The sequence below is a fragment of the Coffea eugenioides genome, chromosome 1 (genome assembly GCF_003713205.1).
Source record: "Coffea eugenioides isolate CCC68of chromosome 1, Ceug_1.0, whole genome shotgun sequence".
In the NCBI taxonomy this organism is placed as follows: domain Eukaryota; kingdom Viridiplantae; phylum Streptophyta; class Magnoliopsida; order Gentianales; family Rubiaceae; genus Coffea; species Coffea eugenioides.
The window spans coordinates 8,765,391-8,781,630 of NC_040035.1; the positions used below are offsets into that span (position 1 = coordinate 8,765,391).

At 35.3% G+C, this 16,240-nt stretch overlaps 2 protein-coding genes across 3 annotated transcripts; one reads left to right on the top strand and one right to left on the bottom strand.

Moving 5' to 3' along the window:
• Positions 1-1,136: 1,136 nt before the first annotated feature.
• On the top strand, positions 1,137-8,911 carry LOC113760927 (UPF0061 protein azo1574). The gene is made up of 8 exons (XM_027303682.1): positions 1,137-1,532; positions 2,421-2,530; positions 3,644-3,700; positions 3,779-4,078; positions 4,505-4,752; positions 5,510-5,816; positions 5,893-6,166; positions 8,425-8,911. The coding sequence occupies exons 1-8, from the start codon at positions 1,149-1,151 to the stop codon at positions 8,677-8,679; spliced, it is 1,935 nt and encodes a 644-aa protein (XP_027159483.1). The 5' UTR covers positions 1,137-1,148; the 3' UTR covers positions 8,680-8,911.
• Positions 8,912-12,277: 3,366 nt separating this feature from the next.
• On the bottom strand, positions 12,278-13,940 carry LOC113782364 (octanoyltransferase LIP2, mitochondrial). Of its 2 annotated transcripts, none has more exons than XM_027328259.1 (2): positions 13,876-13,940; positions 12,278-13,155 (listed from the first exon to the last, which is right to left on the bottom strand). In XM_027328259.1, the coding sequence occupies exon 2, from the start codon at positions 13,066-13,068 to the stop codon at positions 12,367-12,369; it is 702 nt and encodes a 233-aa protein (XP_027184060.1). In that variant the 5' UTR covers positions 13,069-13,155; positions 13,876-13,940; the 3' UTR covers positions 12,278-12,366. The 2 variants fall into 2 exon arrangements, with proteins under 2 accessions (XP_027184060.1, XP_027184063.1); XM_027328262.1 differs by having other exon boundaries at positions 12,278-13,077; positions 13,876-13,937.
• Positions 13,941-16,240: the final 2,300 nt, after the last annotated feature.

A 16,240-nucleotide genomic window follows, 5' to 3' on the forward strand; every position in this document is an offset into this window, starting at 1 on the left:
TCTGACTTCGCTTCTTCATCGAGCTTGAGCTGACAAACTCAGTCGTCAATTTAGCTTTAGAGGAGCATTTTGAGGAAGCAGAAGCTGTTCGCGGTCCTGAATCTCTCGGCATTCACACTCGTGTGATTTTGGGAAAGTGGTTTTGGGTTGCCTTTGCAAACAATAGCCGAAAAATAGACAACTGGGGCTTTTGCCCAAACGACGTAGTTTCGCATTTCTTTAACTGTAGCCATAATTGTTGTGGGCTCACAACATTTGGTGTGTTTGAAAGACAAAAACAATTTTTGGAAAAAATGCAAATCCAAACGGAGCCGTTGTTATTTATGTAATAAAATTTTGAAAAACCCTAAACTACGCTTTTGCTCGCTAAATAAATATCCTCCTAAGCCACTTTGTTTATTTCAAGAAAACCACCACCTAAAAAATAATCGTAAGTAGTACTATCACAACATAATGCTATAATCCGTAAAAATATAAATCTGAAAAAGAAAAAGGAGATTTGCAAACAAATACACTGCAAAATTAACTCTATATGCTTAAAACCTATTTCTTTTTAATGTTATAATTTTTTTCAACTTCTTAACCCGTACCCAAATTTTTAAATTGTACTGAATATTATAAAAATTAATTCAAAATAAACTGCAAAATTATACCCCATTCTATCACAACACAAAAAGTTAAAGATCAATAAATTTCAATTTACAATAAATTACACATAAAAATCATATAGTCATAAAAAAAAAGTAAGAGAGAATGTTAGAGAAAGGAAAAAGAGAACTAAGTGGCTTTTGTTTCTTTTTTTAATTTTTTGAGCTATATTTATTTAACATATGAATTATGTGTTAAGTGACAATTGACATAATCTTTTTGCAATTATTAGAAGAGGTAAATGATATTTTCAAAACCTCATGGATGCCTGGTAATATTGGGGGAGGTTTCTCATATTATCCCTTTTCCAAAACCAACCAAAACAATTGACCCAAAAAAAAAAAAAAAAAAAACTAGTCAAACAAACACAGTTGTATAAACACGTGTCGCAATCCAAAGCACAAAGACACAACAACCAAAAGCGGCGGCCGCTTGCAGAAAATTAAAACCAAAAAATCTAAAAAAAAACCACAAAAGAGAAATAAAAACGAAAAAAAAAAATGCTTTCCTACATTTCATCAGCTTCTTCTTCTTCCACCACCACCGCCTTCTTCTTCAATCTCCGCTCTTCTCTCTTAGCCAAACCAAGATTCCATTTTTGCCCTTCCATCTTCTCCAAATCACAGCAACGCCACTACTCCAATTTCTTTCCTCGTTCTTCTTCTTCTGCTATGGATTCTCCGTCAATCGCAGCCGTTGATTCCATCGCCGATGATCTCAGAAATCAGAGCTTGAATTCCAATAATCATGGTGGAAATCATGATGGTATTAATAATGTTAGTAAAAATAAAGGGGTGAAATTGAAGCTGGAGGAACTTAATTGGGATCATTCATTTGTTCGAGAGCTCCCTGGTGACCCCCGAACTGATATTATGCCAAGAGAGGTTAGTTTTTTTTTTTTTAAAGTTTTTTTGTGCTTATATTTTCTTAATTTATGCAAAATGTTTATCTTTTCTTCTTTTTAGGGTTTGCTGAATATATATGGAGTGTGGAAATGGACTGATTGGATATCTTGCCATTACTCGTTTAATTTGTTACTTCTCTGAATGATGTAATATTTTCTGTTTTTTATCTTTTCTTTGAGTGAATTTTATGGATAGGGTTTAATGGGCCTTTTTTGTAGCTAATGGGATTTAACTATATTAAGTGGTAAGGAAATTGTGTGCTTTAATTTAAGGAAAATTACTGAAAAAGCAGCGCTTGGCTGCCTCATTAATAAAAGAGGGAACAATTTTGACCTTTCTATTGTAAAGGGCATTTAGTTGATCTTTGTAGAACGTTTAGTTCAATCTGAACTTAAATGTGCACATTTTGTGCAAAAATGTAGGTGTAATTGCCTTCTATATTAGCAATAGCACAGAATTACACCAAGGTGGATTAACTACCCTTTTCACAAATTTATTCCAAGGTTTTGTGCATCAACTAATTCTGATGTAGGGATATCTGTTAATGTTGGGCAGCATATACTAAAAGCATACTCTTAGCAGTTTTTGGAGGGTTAACCTAAAATGTATTGACAATAATTGATGTTTTCAATGTTAACGTCAGCTCTGCAACTTGATAAATAGGGCCATTTTGCTGGATTACTCACCCTTTTCAGAAATTTCACTTAACTTTTTAGTTTGTAGCTAATTCTGCAGTAGGGTAGTAAATGTTGATGTTGGAAGCAAATAGTGAATGCATAATACATAGTGGTCTTGCAGGATTGGCTTTTTATGGGATATTGGCACTTGATTGATGTTTTTCAATTGACTTTGCAATTTGATATATAGGTATTACATGCTTGTTATACAAAAGTATCGCCGTCAGCTGAAGTGGAGAACCCTCAACTCGTTGCATGGTCAGAATCAGTTGCTGAATCACTTGACTTGGCTTCTAAAGAGTGAGTATGCGAGTTTGTTTCATGTGTTATGTGCATCTTTGGGGTACAGCACAAAGATGTGTGCATGGTGTAACTTTAAAGCCTCTTTAAACAGCTGACATTGTTATTGATTTGAGAATTATCAGGCGTTTTTTTTTAGTTGGAAGAAAAAGGTTCTCCTTGTGGAAATTTGTTGCTTCACTACTTACTGGTGAAATGCACTCTCGATCTTTTTCTACTTTATCTGGCAGTCTTTTTCATTATTATTCAATTGTGAATGTGATGACCAATCTAAGGAGTCTGGACATACAATCTCTAAGGCAAAGATGCTTTGCTATGGTGTAGCGATAATTGGCTTCTTTTTGGAGTTATGTGAAAAATGGGGATTTAGGTCCATTGTATGAAATGAGACCTCTTTTCCTGTCTGCATAAATCTGCTGCAGTAGTGGAAAAGGCTAACAGTATTTCCTCATTAGTAGTGGAAAAGGATGTTTTCTTCATAAAGCTTATAATGGTTTGGATCTCTTGCATAGCAGCTTTAAGTTCTTGAGTACATTCGCCATTGTGCTGTTTTGAGGTTCTAATAGTTGACTTTATCATCAACTTTATGTTGGATGATCTTGAATGTACAATAGCTGTTTGTGTGAGCTAGATTCACTAGGTTGTGATGTAGAACATATCTGGCTTTTTTTCTCGTCTGCATCCTGAAGGTGGCAATATAAGTTTATTATAGTGAAGTAGTGAACAAGGATTCTTCTGCTCTCTGCCAAAACCTGCAATGCTATTTTAAGCACATGGTGGGCCTGCAGTTTCCCTGCCTTTTTGTTAGCGCGGTTATTTCAGGATATGCTTTTTTCCCATTGCTTGGTATTTTCAAAATTATCACAAGAATCAGGAGGTGGTTCCTAATTTTAAATGATAATGTAGCTGATTTGGAAGTTTGTGTATGGTATTTCTTGTCTGAGTTAGGTCAGATAGAGTTGAATTGTTTCCTGGAAGAAAATATACATAATACTACTAAGATGTGGTTACTTCCTTTTAGTTCTCTCTTTTTCTGTCTGGATCTTGATGTTCGGCTCTTCTCTTTCTCATTGATGTCTTATGTCATCTTCCTAAACATATTTGTTGTTTCAGGTTTGAAAGACCTGATTTTGCGCAGATATTTTCCGGAGCTTCTCCCTTGGTTGGAGGGTAAGTGTCACGTCGGCTTATACATCCTAGAGGTCCTCTATGGTGCTTGATTAACATTTCAGCATGTCACTCCTATAGGGTTTCTTATGCTCAATGCTATGGAGGACACCAGTTTGGAATGTGGGCTGGTCAGTTAGGTGATGGCAGGGCAATAACTCTTGGGGAGCTTCTTAACTCAAATTCAGAAAGGTGGGAGTTGCAGCTCAAAGGTGCTGGAAAAACACCATACAGCCGATTTGCAGATGGTCTTGCAGTGTTACGAAGTAGTATACGGGAATTTCTTTGTAGTGAAGCAATGTATTTTCTGGGAATACCCACAACACGTGCTCTTTGTCTTGTGACAACTGGAAAATTTGTCACCCGAGACATGTTCTATGAGTATGTTCTTCAGTCATGGTTTTTTCATGCGGTTTTTTTGAGCTTGATATATGTTCTAGCTTTTATGTTTTAATGTGTTTTTTCTGAGTTTGATATTCCATTACAGCCCCATGTTAGTAATTCAAAAAATAAAGGAGTTTCCAATGTTTGATGTGTTTGCATGTTATTCCGATGTCTTGGTCCTTAAATTTCTGTATGATCTTGTTGACTTTAACCAAATATAGCATATTTTTTTAAGCACAGTCTTGATTTTACAACACTAGGTTGATACCGGAATGAGAATTTGTACTTTTCTGCATGCATTGCTTAGGGGTAGGGCTGTAACTTGATTTAAATTGATGCCACCACAATTTAATATTTCTTCATCTGTCATGTTTTATTGGTTTAATTTGTGAATTATTAGTTTTTATTTCTGTGTCTGTGCAGTGGAAATCCAAAGGAGGAACCTGGTGCAATTGTTTGCAGAGTAGCTCAATCTTTCCTTCGCTTCGGTTCATACCAAATACATGCTTCTAGAGGAAAAGAGGATCTTGATATTGTTCGTACTTTGGCAGACTACACCATTAAGCATCATTATCCCCATTTAGAGAATATGAGTAAGAGCGAAAGTGTATCTTTTCAAACCGGGGAGGAAGACAATGAAGTGGTGGATCTAACCTCAAACAAGTATGCAGGTTGGCATTTAATTTACATAATTAGTGGCAGTATATAAGTGATAATAGGTGTTAAATTAAGTATCCTTCGGGCATGATTTTTTGATATATGTTGCTGTCATTTTGCCAGTCCAAGTTGCCGGTTGTATGTTTCTTATGAGTCTCATTCTGGACTTAACTACGGATACATGCTGTTAGTTCTTGCTAATTAACCTAGGAAAATGAGAGGGTTCCTAGATTTTCTAATTTGGTTTCGGAGACTAGAAGATATATTCCATGTGGGTTTTCTTGGAGCTTAAGGATTGGTAGAAGTGTTCCTGCAGGGAACAGGGTTGGCCTGATTATGTTGACCAGTCCAAGCAGGTTTTGAGATCAGTTACCATTGCTTTCTCAGGTTTCTTGCACCATGTGTCTTTTGGCTACAGGATTTTGCTAATCAGTCTGCTTATTTACAAGAATGAAGTTTGGGGATAGATTCTACGTTGGTTGTTACATGAATTCTGCTTGTTTTTTCCAGTTCTTTTATCGTGGGGGGTTACCTTCCATATTCTCTCAGTATTGCAATTAAAAGGACAAAATATGTGATATGATAGCAAGTTTTGACCCATCCCCTCTTCTTCTTCTCTAAACACCCAACGCCCTCCCCCACACACACACACACCCCACCCCCCCCACCCCCCCCGGCCAAAAAAAAAAAAAGAGGAGGAAGAAAGACAGAAAGCTTACACACATATTTATTTATTTTGGTACTAAGAGTTTCTAATGTTTGATGTACCAGCTTGGGCTGTGGAAGTTTCTGAGCGTACAGCATCCTTGATTGCAAAGTGGCAGGGTGTTGGTTTCACACATGGTGTTTTGAATACTGACAACATGAGTGTGCTGGGACTTACCATCGACTATGGTCCTTTTGGCTTCTTAGATGCTTTTGATCCAAGTTATACTCCAAACACAACAGATCTTCCTGGGAGGAGATACTGTTTTGCAAATCAACCTGATATTGCCCTGTGGAACATTGCCCAATTTGCTAGGACTTTATCTTCTGCCAAGTTGATTACTGATAAGGAGTCAAATTATGTTATGGAGAGGTGCTTTTAATGGCTTTTGTTTTTCAAATTAATTTTATAGAATTTTTTGTGACATTCTGGGTATGACTTGCTACAGATATGGAACCAAGTTTATGGATGATTATCAGGCTATAATGACTCAAAAACTTGGCCTGCCAAAGTACAATAAACAGTTGCTCAGCAAACTTCTTAACAATATGGCTGTTGATAAAGTAGACTATACAAATTTCTTCCGGTTGCTCTCAAATATTAAAGCTGACCCTGCCATTCCTGAAGATGAGCTATTGATTCCTTTAAAGGCAGTACTGCTTGATATTGGTAAAGAACGGAAGGAGGCATGGACCAGCTGGGTGAAGTCCTATATTGAAGAGGTATTGTCTGTTTAATTGAAACTCACATATGCTATTCAAAGGTTACATATTTTTTGATATTTGGCGAACTTATCATTACACTGAAGAGGTAAATGTGATTTTTTTGACATAGCATAAGAAAATTTCTCCTTTGAATATTGATAGATGGCAAATGTAGTTTGGAATGGTAACTGCCACCATTTTAGACAACGATAGGGTGTTACTTATGGAATTTAATCTTCCAAATATATATATTTTTTAATATTTTTTTTCAAATTTCTAGCAGCAGAGGGATGGGATTTAAGAAGCGGGGAGGGGGAGAGGGGTCTATAACCTGGGACCCCAAGTCCTAGAGCCTCATAATCTTCCAAATATCTCATTACTATATCTGGTTTGGTGCTATTTAATATATGGTGATCTCTTCATCTGGCATGCTTATTGAATTAAATACTTAATAGTGCGTGGGAATTTGCTAGTAGTTTATTAAATTTTGTAGTCTAATTAACTACATATTTTTGTCCCTTAGCTCTTAAGAGCGTGTTATGGTAGGGCTTTGCCTGAAGAATTGTGATTCTCCTTGAGCGTAGTGTCAGTTACCTGGTTCATTGCCTCATCTTCAATTTGTCACTTAAATGTTTCAATGCCTCTAGTTTATTCTCGTCTGAAATTAATTTTCTTCTTCTGTGTTGCTTGTTGGTGCCTTTTCCTGTGTTGCCATAGAGATATTTTGGTGCAATTGTGTACCAATTTTGGGCCTGAAATATGGCTGCTAATTTGTAAAAGTCAGGGACAGTTAGCTGTAGGAGCGGCAAAAAGAAAATATATTGAAGAAACAACATGCCGAAGTGCTATTCAACTGTTTATTCATCTGGATTTTTTTTTTTTTCAATTTTTTTTATGGACTAGACTACTATACATGCATCTTGTACAAATGGAGTTGCAGTGAGAAGGCATGGTTTGGAGTAAAATAAGTACTAGCCGAATTTCACACTAAGAATGTAGATGCGATTTCAACTTTTTATACATTGATTTCATATGTTGGCTCCAACAAGTATAGCTGACCCCTATCATGACCACATCAACTAGATCGAGAGCTTTTCCTATATCCGAAGAGGGTAGACGAGCAGAAGGGGAAGATTTTCACAAGTCGTTAAGTCAAGTGTTGCTCAGGAGTGAAATTGGTGATAGCAAGTTGTCCTATGAATTCATTGAGACAATATGATGTTTTGAGCTGTCGGTTTCGCAGATAGACTGACTAAGATAAAATTTGTGCTGTAATTTAATGGGGAGCAAACTTAATGCTGTAAAGAAATTATGAGGAGTCTCAATTTTTTTCCTCCCCAATCTTCTGTTGCCTCGTGTCTTTTTCCCTCTGTCTGTCTGCCTATTGTGTTGACTTCCTCGAAAGTCATATTTATGGTTCTCTTGGCTCTTTACCAAGTTCTGTTTGGCAACTCATCCTAAGTTACTTTTGAATCTGGTTGTGCTATTTTCTCTAGGTTTTCCATGTTCCTGCTTGGCTTATTCTCTTGTGGGTTGCTTGAAACATATGTACCAATGTTGAATCAATTATCTGAAATTTAGAATCAGCAAAAGTTTAACCTTTTGTTTACACGTAGTTCTTTAATAAATTCCCCGTCTTGATATTTTGCGCACCTAGTGTTTTACAAGAATATTTGTGCCATGGTATTGGTTGATGGTCATGTGATGTAACTTTGATATTCTTTCACCTGCAAGTGATGATACCATGAAATGTTAGAAAATTTGTATGAAACTGATTTAATAACATGGGAGCAAATATAACATACAAGCTTTGGAATTGAAGCTGGAACTGACCATAGAGTTCATTGGTAGCTTTTGGTACTCATGTCATCTCTTCTTGGGAGTATGGCGTTGTTTGAACTGTTTTTACCTTGTGTTCATATCTGCTTTTTAATGGTGTGACATGACAGTCTTCTGTAAAAGTAAACCTGAAGAGAATAAACAAGGTAGTTCCTTACCACTGCAGAGCCAGGTGAAGAGTACCTCGGCTCTGGAGCTGGCTTCTTGTGTCCAAGTTGTGGCCTCCTAGGTTGGGGAACAAATTATTGCTCAAGATATTTATTTCTTGAATGTTTCTTTAGCAAGGGCCACTTTTTAAGAGTTTGTTTGTGTTGCTGTTCAAGTTGTTTGTTGTGCACTACTTGTGACTGAAGTATCTGTTTGTTTCTGCTGAAATGTTGTAACTTCTCAAGTTGTATGAATCGCGCGTTTCACAGCCTTCATTTTTATTTTTGTAGCTTTCTGCTAGTGGTATCTCTGATGAGGAGAGGAAGGCCTCAATGAATTCTGTAAATCCTAAGTACGTTCTTAGGAACTATTTATGCCAAAGTGCCATTGATGCTGCTGAGATGGGCGACTTCGAAGAGGTTCGCAGATTATTGAAGGTTATGGAACGTCCTTTTGATGAGCAGCCAGGAATGGAGAAATATGCACGCTTGCCCCCTGCATGGGCTTATCGTCCTGGGGTGTGCATGCTGTCTTGTTCTTCATAAGTTTCCTGTGTATTAATATGATGGAGAATGATAGTTGTACATATCTATAAATCAGAGTTCTGCTTTTATAATAGCACATGGAAGCTTAGTATTATTTTGTTGCTTTTTCCTCCCTTCTTTACCCCTTTTTTGGCGTAAATCAACAGAAGGCGCTCATTTTTTTAACTTGCAAGTTTTTTGCACCTACTGTTCCACAGTACATTATTTATGTGAAGTCATATTACGCATTTTACTTGTTTGCTGACAGATTGATTTTTTAACTGAATGCGTCACATCTTTTCTGCCTAAACTAAGCGCTAGAGTACTTGGGAACTGAAAAAGGTCATTTTTTCTTGGGTAAATTATTAGTAACCTCTATGTGGTTTCATCTATTGTCATATAATGTCCCTAACATTTCCAAATATGCCTTTGCACCTCCATGGTTTTGTATAAATGGGAAATTTTACAGAAAAGAGTATATATGGCATCCTTAGTTGAAATACTAGCTGTGTCTTTACTTAAAATGTTAAATTAAACAATGATTTAGTCGTCTTGTACAAAATCATACAGGGATTATGTGAATAAATGTAAAAATTATAAGAAGTGAATATTTATGTAAATCATAGAGGGGTTAAGTGGATATTATGATATTATCACACGTCCTTTTAAAACACATATGGTCTAATCATTGTAATTAAATATGCTTTCTATCTATTTTTCACTTTACACAAAATCACATGGAAGTTATGTGATTATTTTGAAATTTTAGAAAAGTCATGTGATATTATGCAAAACCATGGGAGGGGTAACATGTAATTTACCCTATTTTCTTGCTAGTTATTGCATCTTCTGTTCCACAATACCGTGTTAGCATTACGTTTCAACAAAGTGTTGAGGAAGGTTGCTGACTGGAAGAGATCTCAATGGATCTTAAACACTCACACTCGACTCTCTACTGAACCGATGTGGGAGAAAGGGGATGGGGAAACACTCGACTTAAGCTAGCTTTTAACCCTCACCGTGACTCTTGCTTCTTTTCAACAAAGCGTTGAGAAAGGTATCTAAGGGGGACTCACTAAAGTCCAACATCCAGGCAATTGCTGAGTGGAAGGGACTTCAATGGACCTTAAACACTCATACTCGACTTTCTACTGAACTGATGTGGGAGAAAGGGGATGGGGAAGTTAGCATTACTTATTTGATGACAAATCGATCTTTTGACTGGATGTATCAAATCTTTCTGCCAAAAAATGAGCGCCGAAGGTAAATAATCTGAGTGCTTGGGAAATTAAAAGGAACAGGATTAAAGAAAACCGTGGTTACATATTTGTTCTAGATTGCTAATGTATCTGTGAATGCCCTTCAACCTGCGATATATGCATTCCAATTTAGATGACCACTAATACAATATAAGATGCATACTTTTCATTTTGCGTTTCTCACTGAGCAGCATGAGAGGTGCTAGGAACTCGAGATATTTGAAGTCCATTTGTACTCTTAAAATCAAACCCAATTTCGAAGTATCTAAATACGAAATTCTTTGTAACTACCATGGAGTGCAACTTTTGATGAGCTCTGGTAGTAAAGTTAAGGGATAATTTTAGAAACCTCCTTGAGGTTTTGACAGTTCGCTAGCCTCTCCTAAGGTTTCCAAAATTTCAAACACCTCCCCTAAATTTCAAACACCTCCTAAGGTCCAATTTTTACGTTAGCTCTAGTGAAATGATATAATTACCCTCACAACTTATCAAATATTTGGCAACTATGTTGACATTATTGCTTAAATCATTAGTTAGTAGGATTAACTAAATTAATGGCAATTTGAAAGATAAAATAATTTCTAATTTGCCATCACAAAAAGGCACCGTTCTTTTTGGAAGATAAATTTTATTATTTGGTTGCAGATTTTAAGTTAGTTGTTGTTGATCATGTTTAATAGTGACCTGACACATGATTAAATCATATCAAACGACGATGCATAAAATGGAAAATATGATATTATGTAGTTTGTATTATGTTTTGTGTGATTTGATCTTTTTTTTTTTTTAGATTTCTTGATAGTGCATTCTAGTGTCTTTTCTTGAGTTTCTTGATTATTATTTTCATTTTCATGGAACATGGGTGTTGTTTTGTATGAAATTGAGGTATGAGTTGGTGGTTGTGGATAACTTCTAAATAGAGAAAGTGCTAATTGATGACCCTTTTTTTTTTCCTAGTTTCTACTTAGTTAATCAAGATCACTAATATAGGGTAGTTTTTGTTCACAGTATCTACTCTTGATTGTAAATGATGGTGGTGAGTTCCAGGATTCACCTGTATTGCTTGAACAAGCCATGTGTGTACGTTTCTAACTATTGCAGTTGTTCATTTCATTTAACTATTGCTTGAACTCATCCAATACCACCCAGCTCTTGAATTGTCCTTTGTTGCGGTTTCATATTGTTGTTATATAGAGTCTCGTGCGTTGGGTGTTGCAAATAGACATTATTAGAAAGGGTTGCAGAAAGAGCTGTTGGTTTCTAGTTTCCAAACTGCAATAGAAATCTTGGCTTTACCATCAGTTCCACTTACACCCCGTGAACTTTTATTCTTGTTGCAATAGTTATGTATTGTTCATATCAAATTAACTCACTAAAGCAAATTTTGAGGGCAGTATCAAATTGTTTCTCTCTCCAGAAACCAATTATTATTTGTGTTTTTGAATTGGGTTAGATTTGTTTTCAGCTACTTGGTTTTAAGGAAGGTGTCTGATCTTTTGGAAACCTCAAGGGAGGCCAGTGAGATTGTTTAATATCTTTTTCAGTTGTCAACCGTCTGAATCACTTTGCACTAATAGAAATAGTCATCACCAGAATCACTACCCTTCAGAGATAAAAATTGTTGGAGCAGCATCAACAGAAATGCGAAAGATAGCTCAAGTAGTATAAATTAATGGCCAGTTTTCAAAGGACAATACAATGCAACTTACTGGATCACATTCCCCCAGGCGCATGAAAGAACTCTACTGCCATCTTCAATCATAGAGCACTGGTATGCATTTTTTCAGGATCACATTATTGCCAACTTCAAGCATAAGTCACTGGCAATGGATCATTTCAGGCTTCAAAAACTAGCATTACAAACTCAAATCCCTAGATGTGTAAGAACAGGTCTCTGGCATCAATAAGCTTGGCTAGAACATTGTTTGATCAAGCTGACTGCAATTCACCCTCTTGAATGATCGCTTTACGATGATTAAAACATAGTCCATCAACTCAAACACTCTAGCCTGTTGATAATGGAGCTCGTAGCTTCCTAAAAGCCCTAATGTATATGCTGCACCCCTCATTCTCATAAAAAATTACAGGAAATACAACCAGAGCACTCTAACTTCCTAATAAATATGCTACATGCATCTTTTTCACTTTATGGTATTTGAGGAAAGGCATAATAACATCATGAAGCTGAAGAATTATCATCAAATGATGCCAGATTGGGTAGTTCATACTGTTTATTTTGACATCTTTTAACTTCCACTAATTCTTTTGACCATCCAAATGCAATTCCTAGGAAAAGGAGAAAATAGAAAGTATAGACAAAGATCTTGTATCAACAAGTCAATATCCAGATCACTGCCAAACTTACTCTTATCAACACAAAATTGTGAATTTACTTTCAGAAAAACAATTAGATGGATCGTGTCATTGCAGAATAATGCATACATCCATGTCAGCTTTGTTGGTCGCACAATGAGGGATTATCTTTCCAAATAACATTGTTATAGCCAAATAATCTTACAAAACAAGAAATTAGTTGCTCATGAATCAACTCTTCAGCAGGAAGCTCAGAATCAACCTCTCTTTTCAAAGATGTAACTTCTTTATCTGTGATTCCACAGGGCACAATATGCTCAAAGTAACTTAAATCAGGATCAATATTAAACGCTAAACCATGTGAGGTAATCCCAGATGAAATACGAACGCCAATAGCACCAATCTTTCTTTCCCCAACCCAAACCCCAGTTTCCCCTGATTCCCCCGCACGAGCTTTCACACCATGCAAAGAGGCTAATTCAATCATTGTCAACTCAAGTGTCTCCACATATTTTCGAGCCCCAAATCCAATATCCCTGAGTGAAATGATTGGGTACAAGATAGCTTGATGCGGACCATGGTACGTAATATCACCACCTCTTTGCGTATAATGCAGTTCAGCCCCCATGGATTTGAGCTGTGACTCAGAAACTAATAGATTGTGAACTGTTTGCCTTTTTCCAAGAGTATATGTAGGTGGATGCTGCAATGACAACAGAGTATCAGTAATTTTTCCACCCTTTCTATCTGAGACTAGCTTCTCCTGCAACTTGAGTGCCTCCAAGTAATTGAGAACTCCCAATCTCCAAACCTCTAGACTTCTCGTCAAAACCCTCATTTTCTTTTACTGCAATAGTTGAAGCAGTTGATCAATATTCTTCTCCATTTAATTCAACGCATGTTGATCAACTTATTCTGTTAGTTACTGAAAAAAATGAAGAATCATTACAGTCCATCTTAAGAGCCAAATTTGGTATGAACCGAATAATACCACACCTACTCCTCATAATACCCCCCCCCCCCCCCCAACAACAATCTTTCTCCACGGTACAATAATTTCAAGAATGGGTACAACTTGGCATGTGCCGATTCTGCAGTAAATAAATCAGCCAAAGATTGTGTGAAGAATCTACAAACTATACCCAATATGCAAAGTTAAAACTGGTACTTAACAGCATTAATGCTAATTAAGAATCCATCCAACATTGTGATATCTTCAAATTCTGTAAAAATGCTAAGCTCCGCTAACATTAATTCTTTTTTCCCCCTTTTGGTCACTTGAGAAATTCCATCCTCAGAATGCAACTTATCAAGTAATAGAAAGACAAGCTTTTGATTCTTACTCCAAAGAGAGAGAGAGAAACTCACAAACAGCTTTCAAGAATTAGTTCAGGCATTTTATCAAACAAATAGGAGGCATTCACAGAGCTTAACTTCTCTAAGATTTGCATACATTCAGGCCCCAATCTATGGTCGTAAACCAGCCTATTATCAAGCCAATAGACCACCATTTTCCAATTACGAAGAAAAATGCAAACTTGAAGAACAACTTTCTCATAATCTAATCATAGCTAAATGCAAATGACACACGAGTTCGATGATATTAAAAATAAAAAATAAATAAAATATCTTAAAAGATTCTTACATTTTCACAATGGCTGGGGGAAGACTGAGAGGGATGGTTCCCGACGGCGGCGACTGTCTTTTAAGGACCGGAGAAACGCCGGATGGCGATGGGATTCTTGATCGGGTATACAATGGGAGTTCAATTAAGTTTTGGGTGAATTTCAGTTTTAGGACTGAAACTTTGAGTAATCTCATATTGATCTCAAATCTTTCATTGTATTAATTTAACTCCTCAAATTTATTATAAATACCTTTCCAAAATACAAATTCGTAGAGAAATTAATTAATAAGAGACGTGCTTTTCATGTTCGACCTTTATCCTCTTAGACTCTAAATCTATTAATTATACCAAAGACAAAAAACCTTATCTTCAGACTAACAATTTAGCAAGCCCAACAGTTGCTTTTTTATCAATTTGATAGCTTCAAAGGACTTCAGTTGCCAAATCAAAATTATTGTCAATGCAATTGATGAACTTTATTTGAGTATTTTCATTAGTAAAATTGGGAATTTGTTCTCTCACTATTTATTCGTTTTCTCTATTTTCTCTCTACTCTTAACATTTTTTTCACCTTTCTTCTTCCACATGAAAGAGATCTTGGTGTCAAATCAAATCCCTTCCCCCTTTTTTTTAATTTTATATTTAATAAAGTATCTTCTAAAATATTCTAGTGAGAGTTTTCTTCTCTCTTAGGCTATTTTAGTGAGAATTTTGTTTAGTTTTTTGTTATTTTTTTTAGATCTAAGAATTTTTTAAAATCTGTATGTTAGATCTGAAATTTCTTCGATCATCTTGTCAAATCTTAGCATCAGTTTTGAACTTGAATTAGTTGGATAGTATATTTGAGAGAATAGACATGCACTTATGGAGCAGCTTGTACAATTGGTCAATGGTTTGTGATTCACAGTGTAATCTTTTTTATTTTGTAATTCTATTAGATCTAATGATTTTTCAAGTCAGATATATCTATGACGTGTTCTACATATTTTCTGCCATTAGTGCAACTTTCTTTGTCAAGTTGTACGGACGATTTTCAGTTAGTTTATTAATAATATTGGTTTCTTTTTTATCAAAATTGAAAAAAAAGGTAGAGGAAGCTGCCCTCAAAAGTTTTTAAAATTTTAAATCCCTCCTATAATTTTAGTTATATTACTTTAGCGCCTCAAACAAAATTATGAATGGTTCTTCTCATTATTTTGTTTAATTTCTTTTCATAAAATATCCTGTATTAAATTAACAATTGGTTTGCTTAAATTAACAATTGGTTTGCCATATAATTAGTACTACTTTTGAATAATAGTTACGAAAACATTAAGTTTTTTTTTTAAAGTAGTGTTCTTATAAAAAACCAACTCTTAGTTTCTGTGATTACTACAACTTTAAAATAGCAACTAAGGTAGTACTATACATGTTACATAGGAAATCAATGACAAAAAAAAAATCAACTATCATATGAATCGAAAAAGTTTCAATCACAATGTTGAATACATCACATTAATAGAAAATATCAGAGTATAGAGTCTAATTTTTCACAATTTTCTTTATTCTTTGTCTTTTTTTTTTTTTGAAAATTTCTTATTTCTAATTATAGTCTATTGAACTTTCATTTTACATTTGATATGCTTTATTTGCTGTAGACTTTTTTTTGCTATTATATCTTTGATGATTCATCCCCCTAAACAAAAATTCGTCACTACTAGATGAAGATAATATTTCTTGAAATTGTGTATAAGAATGTAAGAAGACAAACATAAAGCATGAAAATTGTTTCCCAAATAAAACAGGAAAAGGAAAAACCTATAATATACTAAGCAACAATTACTCTGCCAAACGACTAATTCCCAGTCAAGGTACGGAGAAATGAAATGGTGTTTATGTGTACCATTTGCTGTTCAATTTAAATGCTAACAAGTGACATGTTTCTGTTTAGAATTCAAGGATTTGTGTTTTCTTTTCTAATTCATAGGAAATTCAAGTGTAATTTTGATCGTCAAATTTAAGACTAACAGTAAAATGACTATTCTTATTTGTAAGCAATTATACTATAACATCTTTTAATTAGAGAAGCTGCAGGAATTTAAGTTTTCCAAAATTATCATCAAATATTTCTCTTTATAAATTCCATTGGAATGCATGGTGCCAGTGTCACCTTGAGATTTCTTGGTACTCTAATATATAAAGTTTACTCTTTTTCCAATCATAACATTTATTTTACTTCACCTTATGAGAGCAAATACAAATGCCATGGAAATGAAAGCAAGAATGTAACTCGAACCAAGAATCTTTATCGTTTCCTCTGATACGTCTCACATTACAAAATTTTGTCATCTGTTCTGAAGCCGTAGTCATAGGAATCATTTGGGATGAGGGCAATAGGATCCGT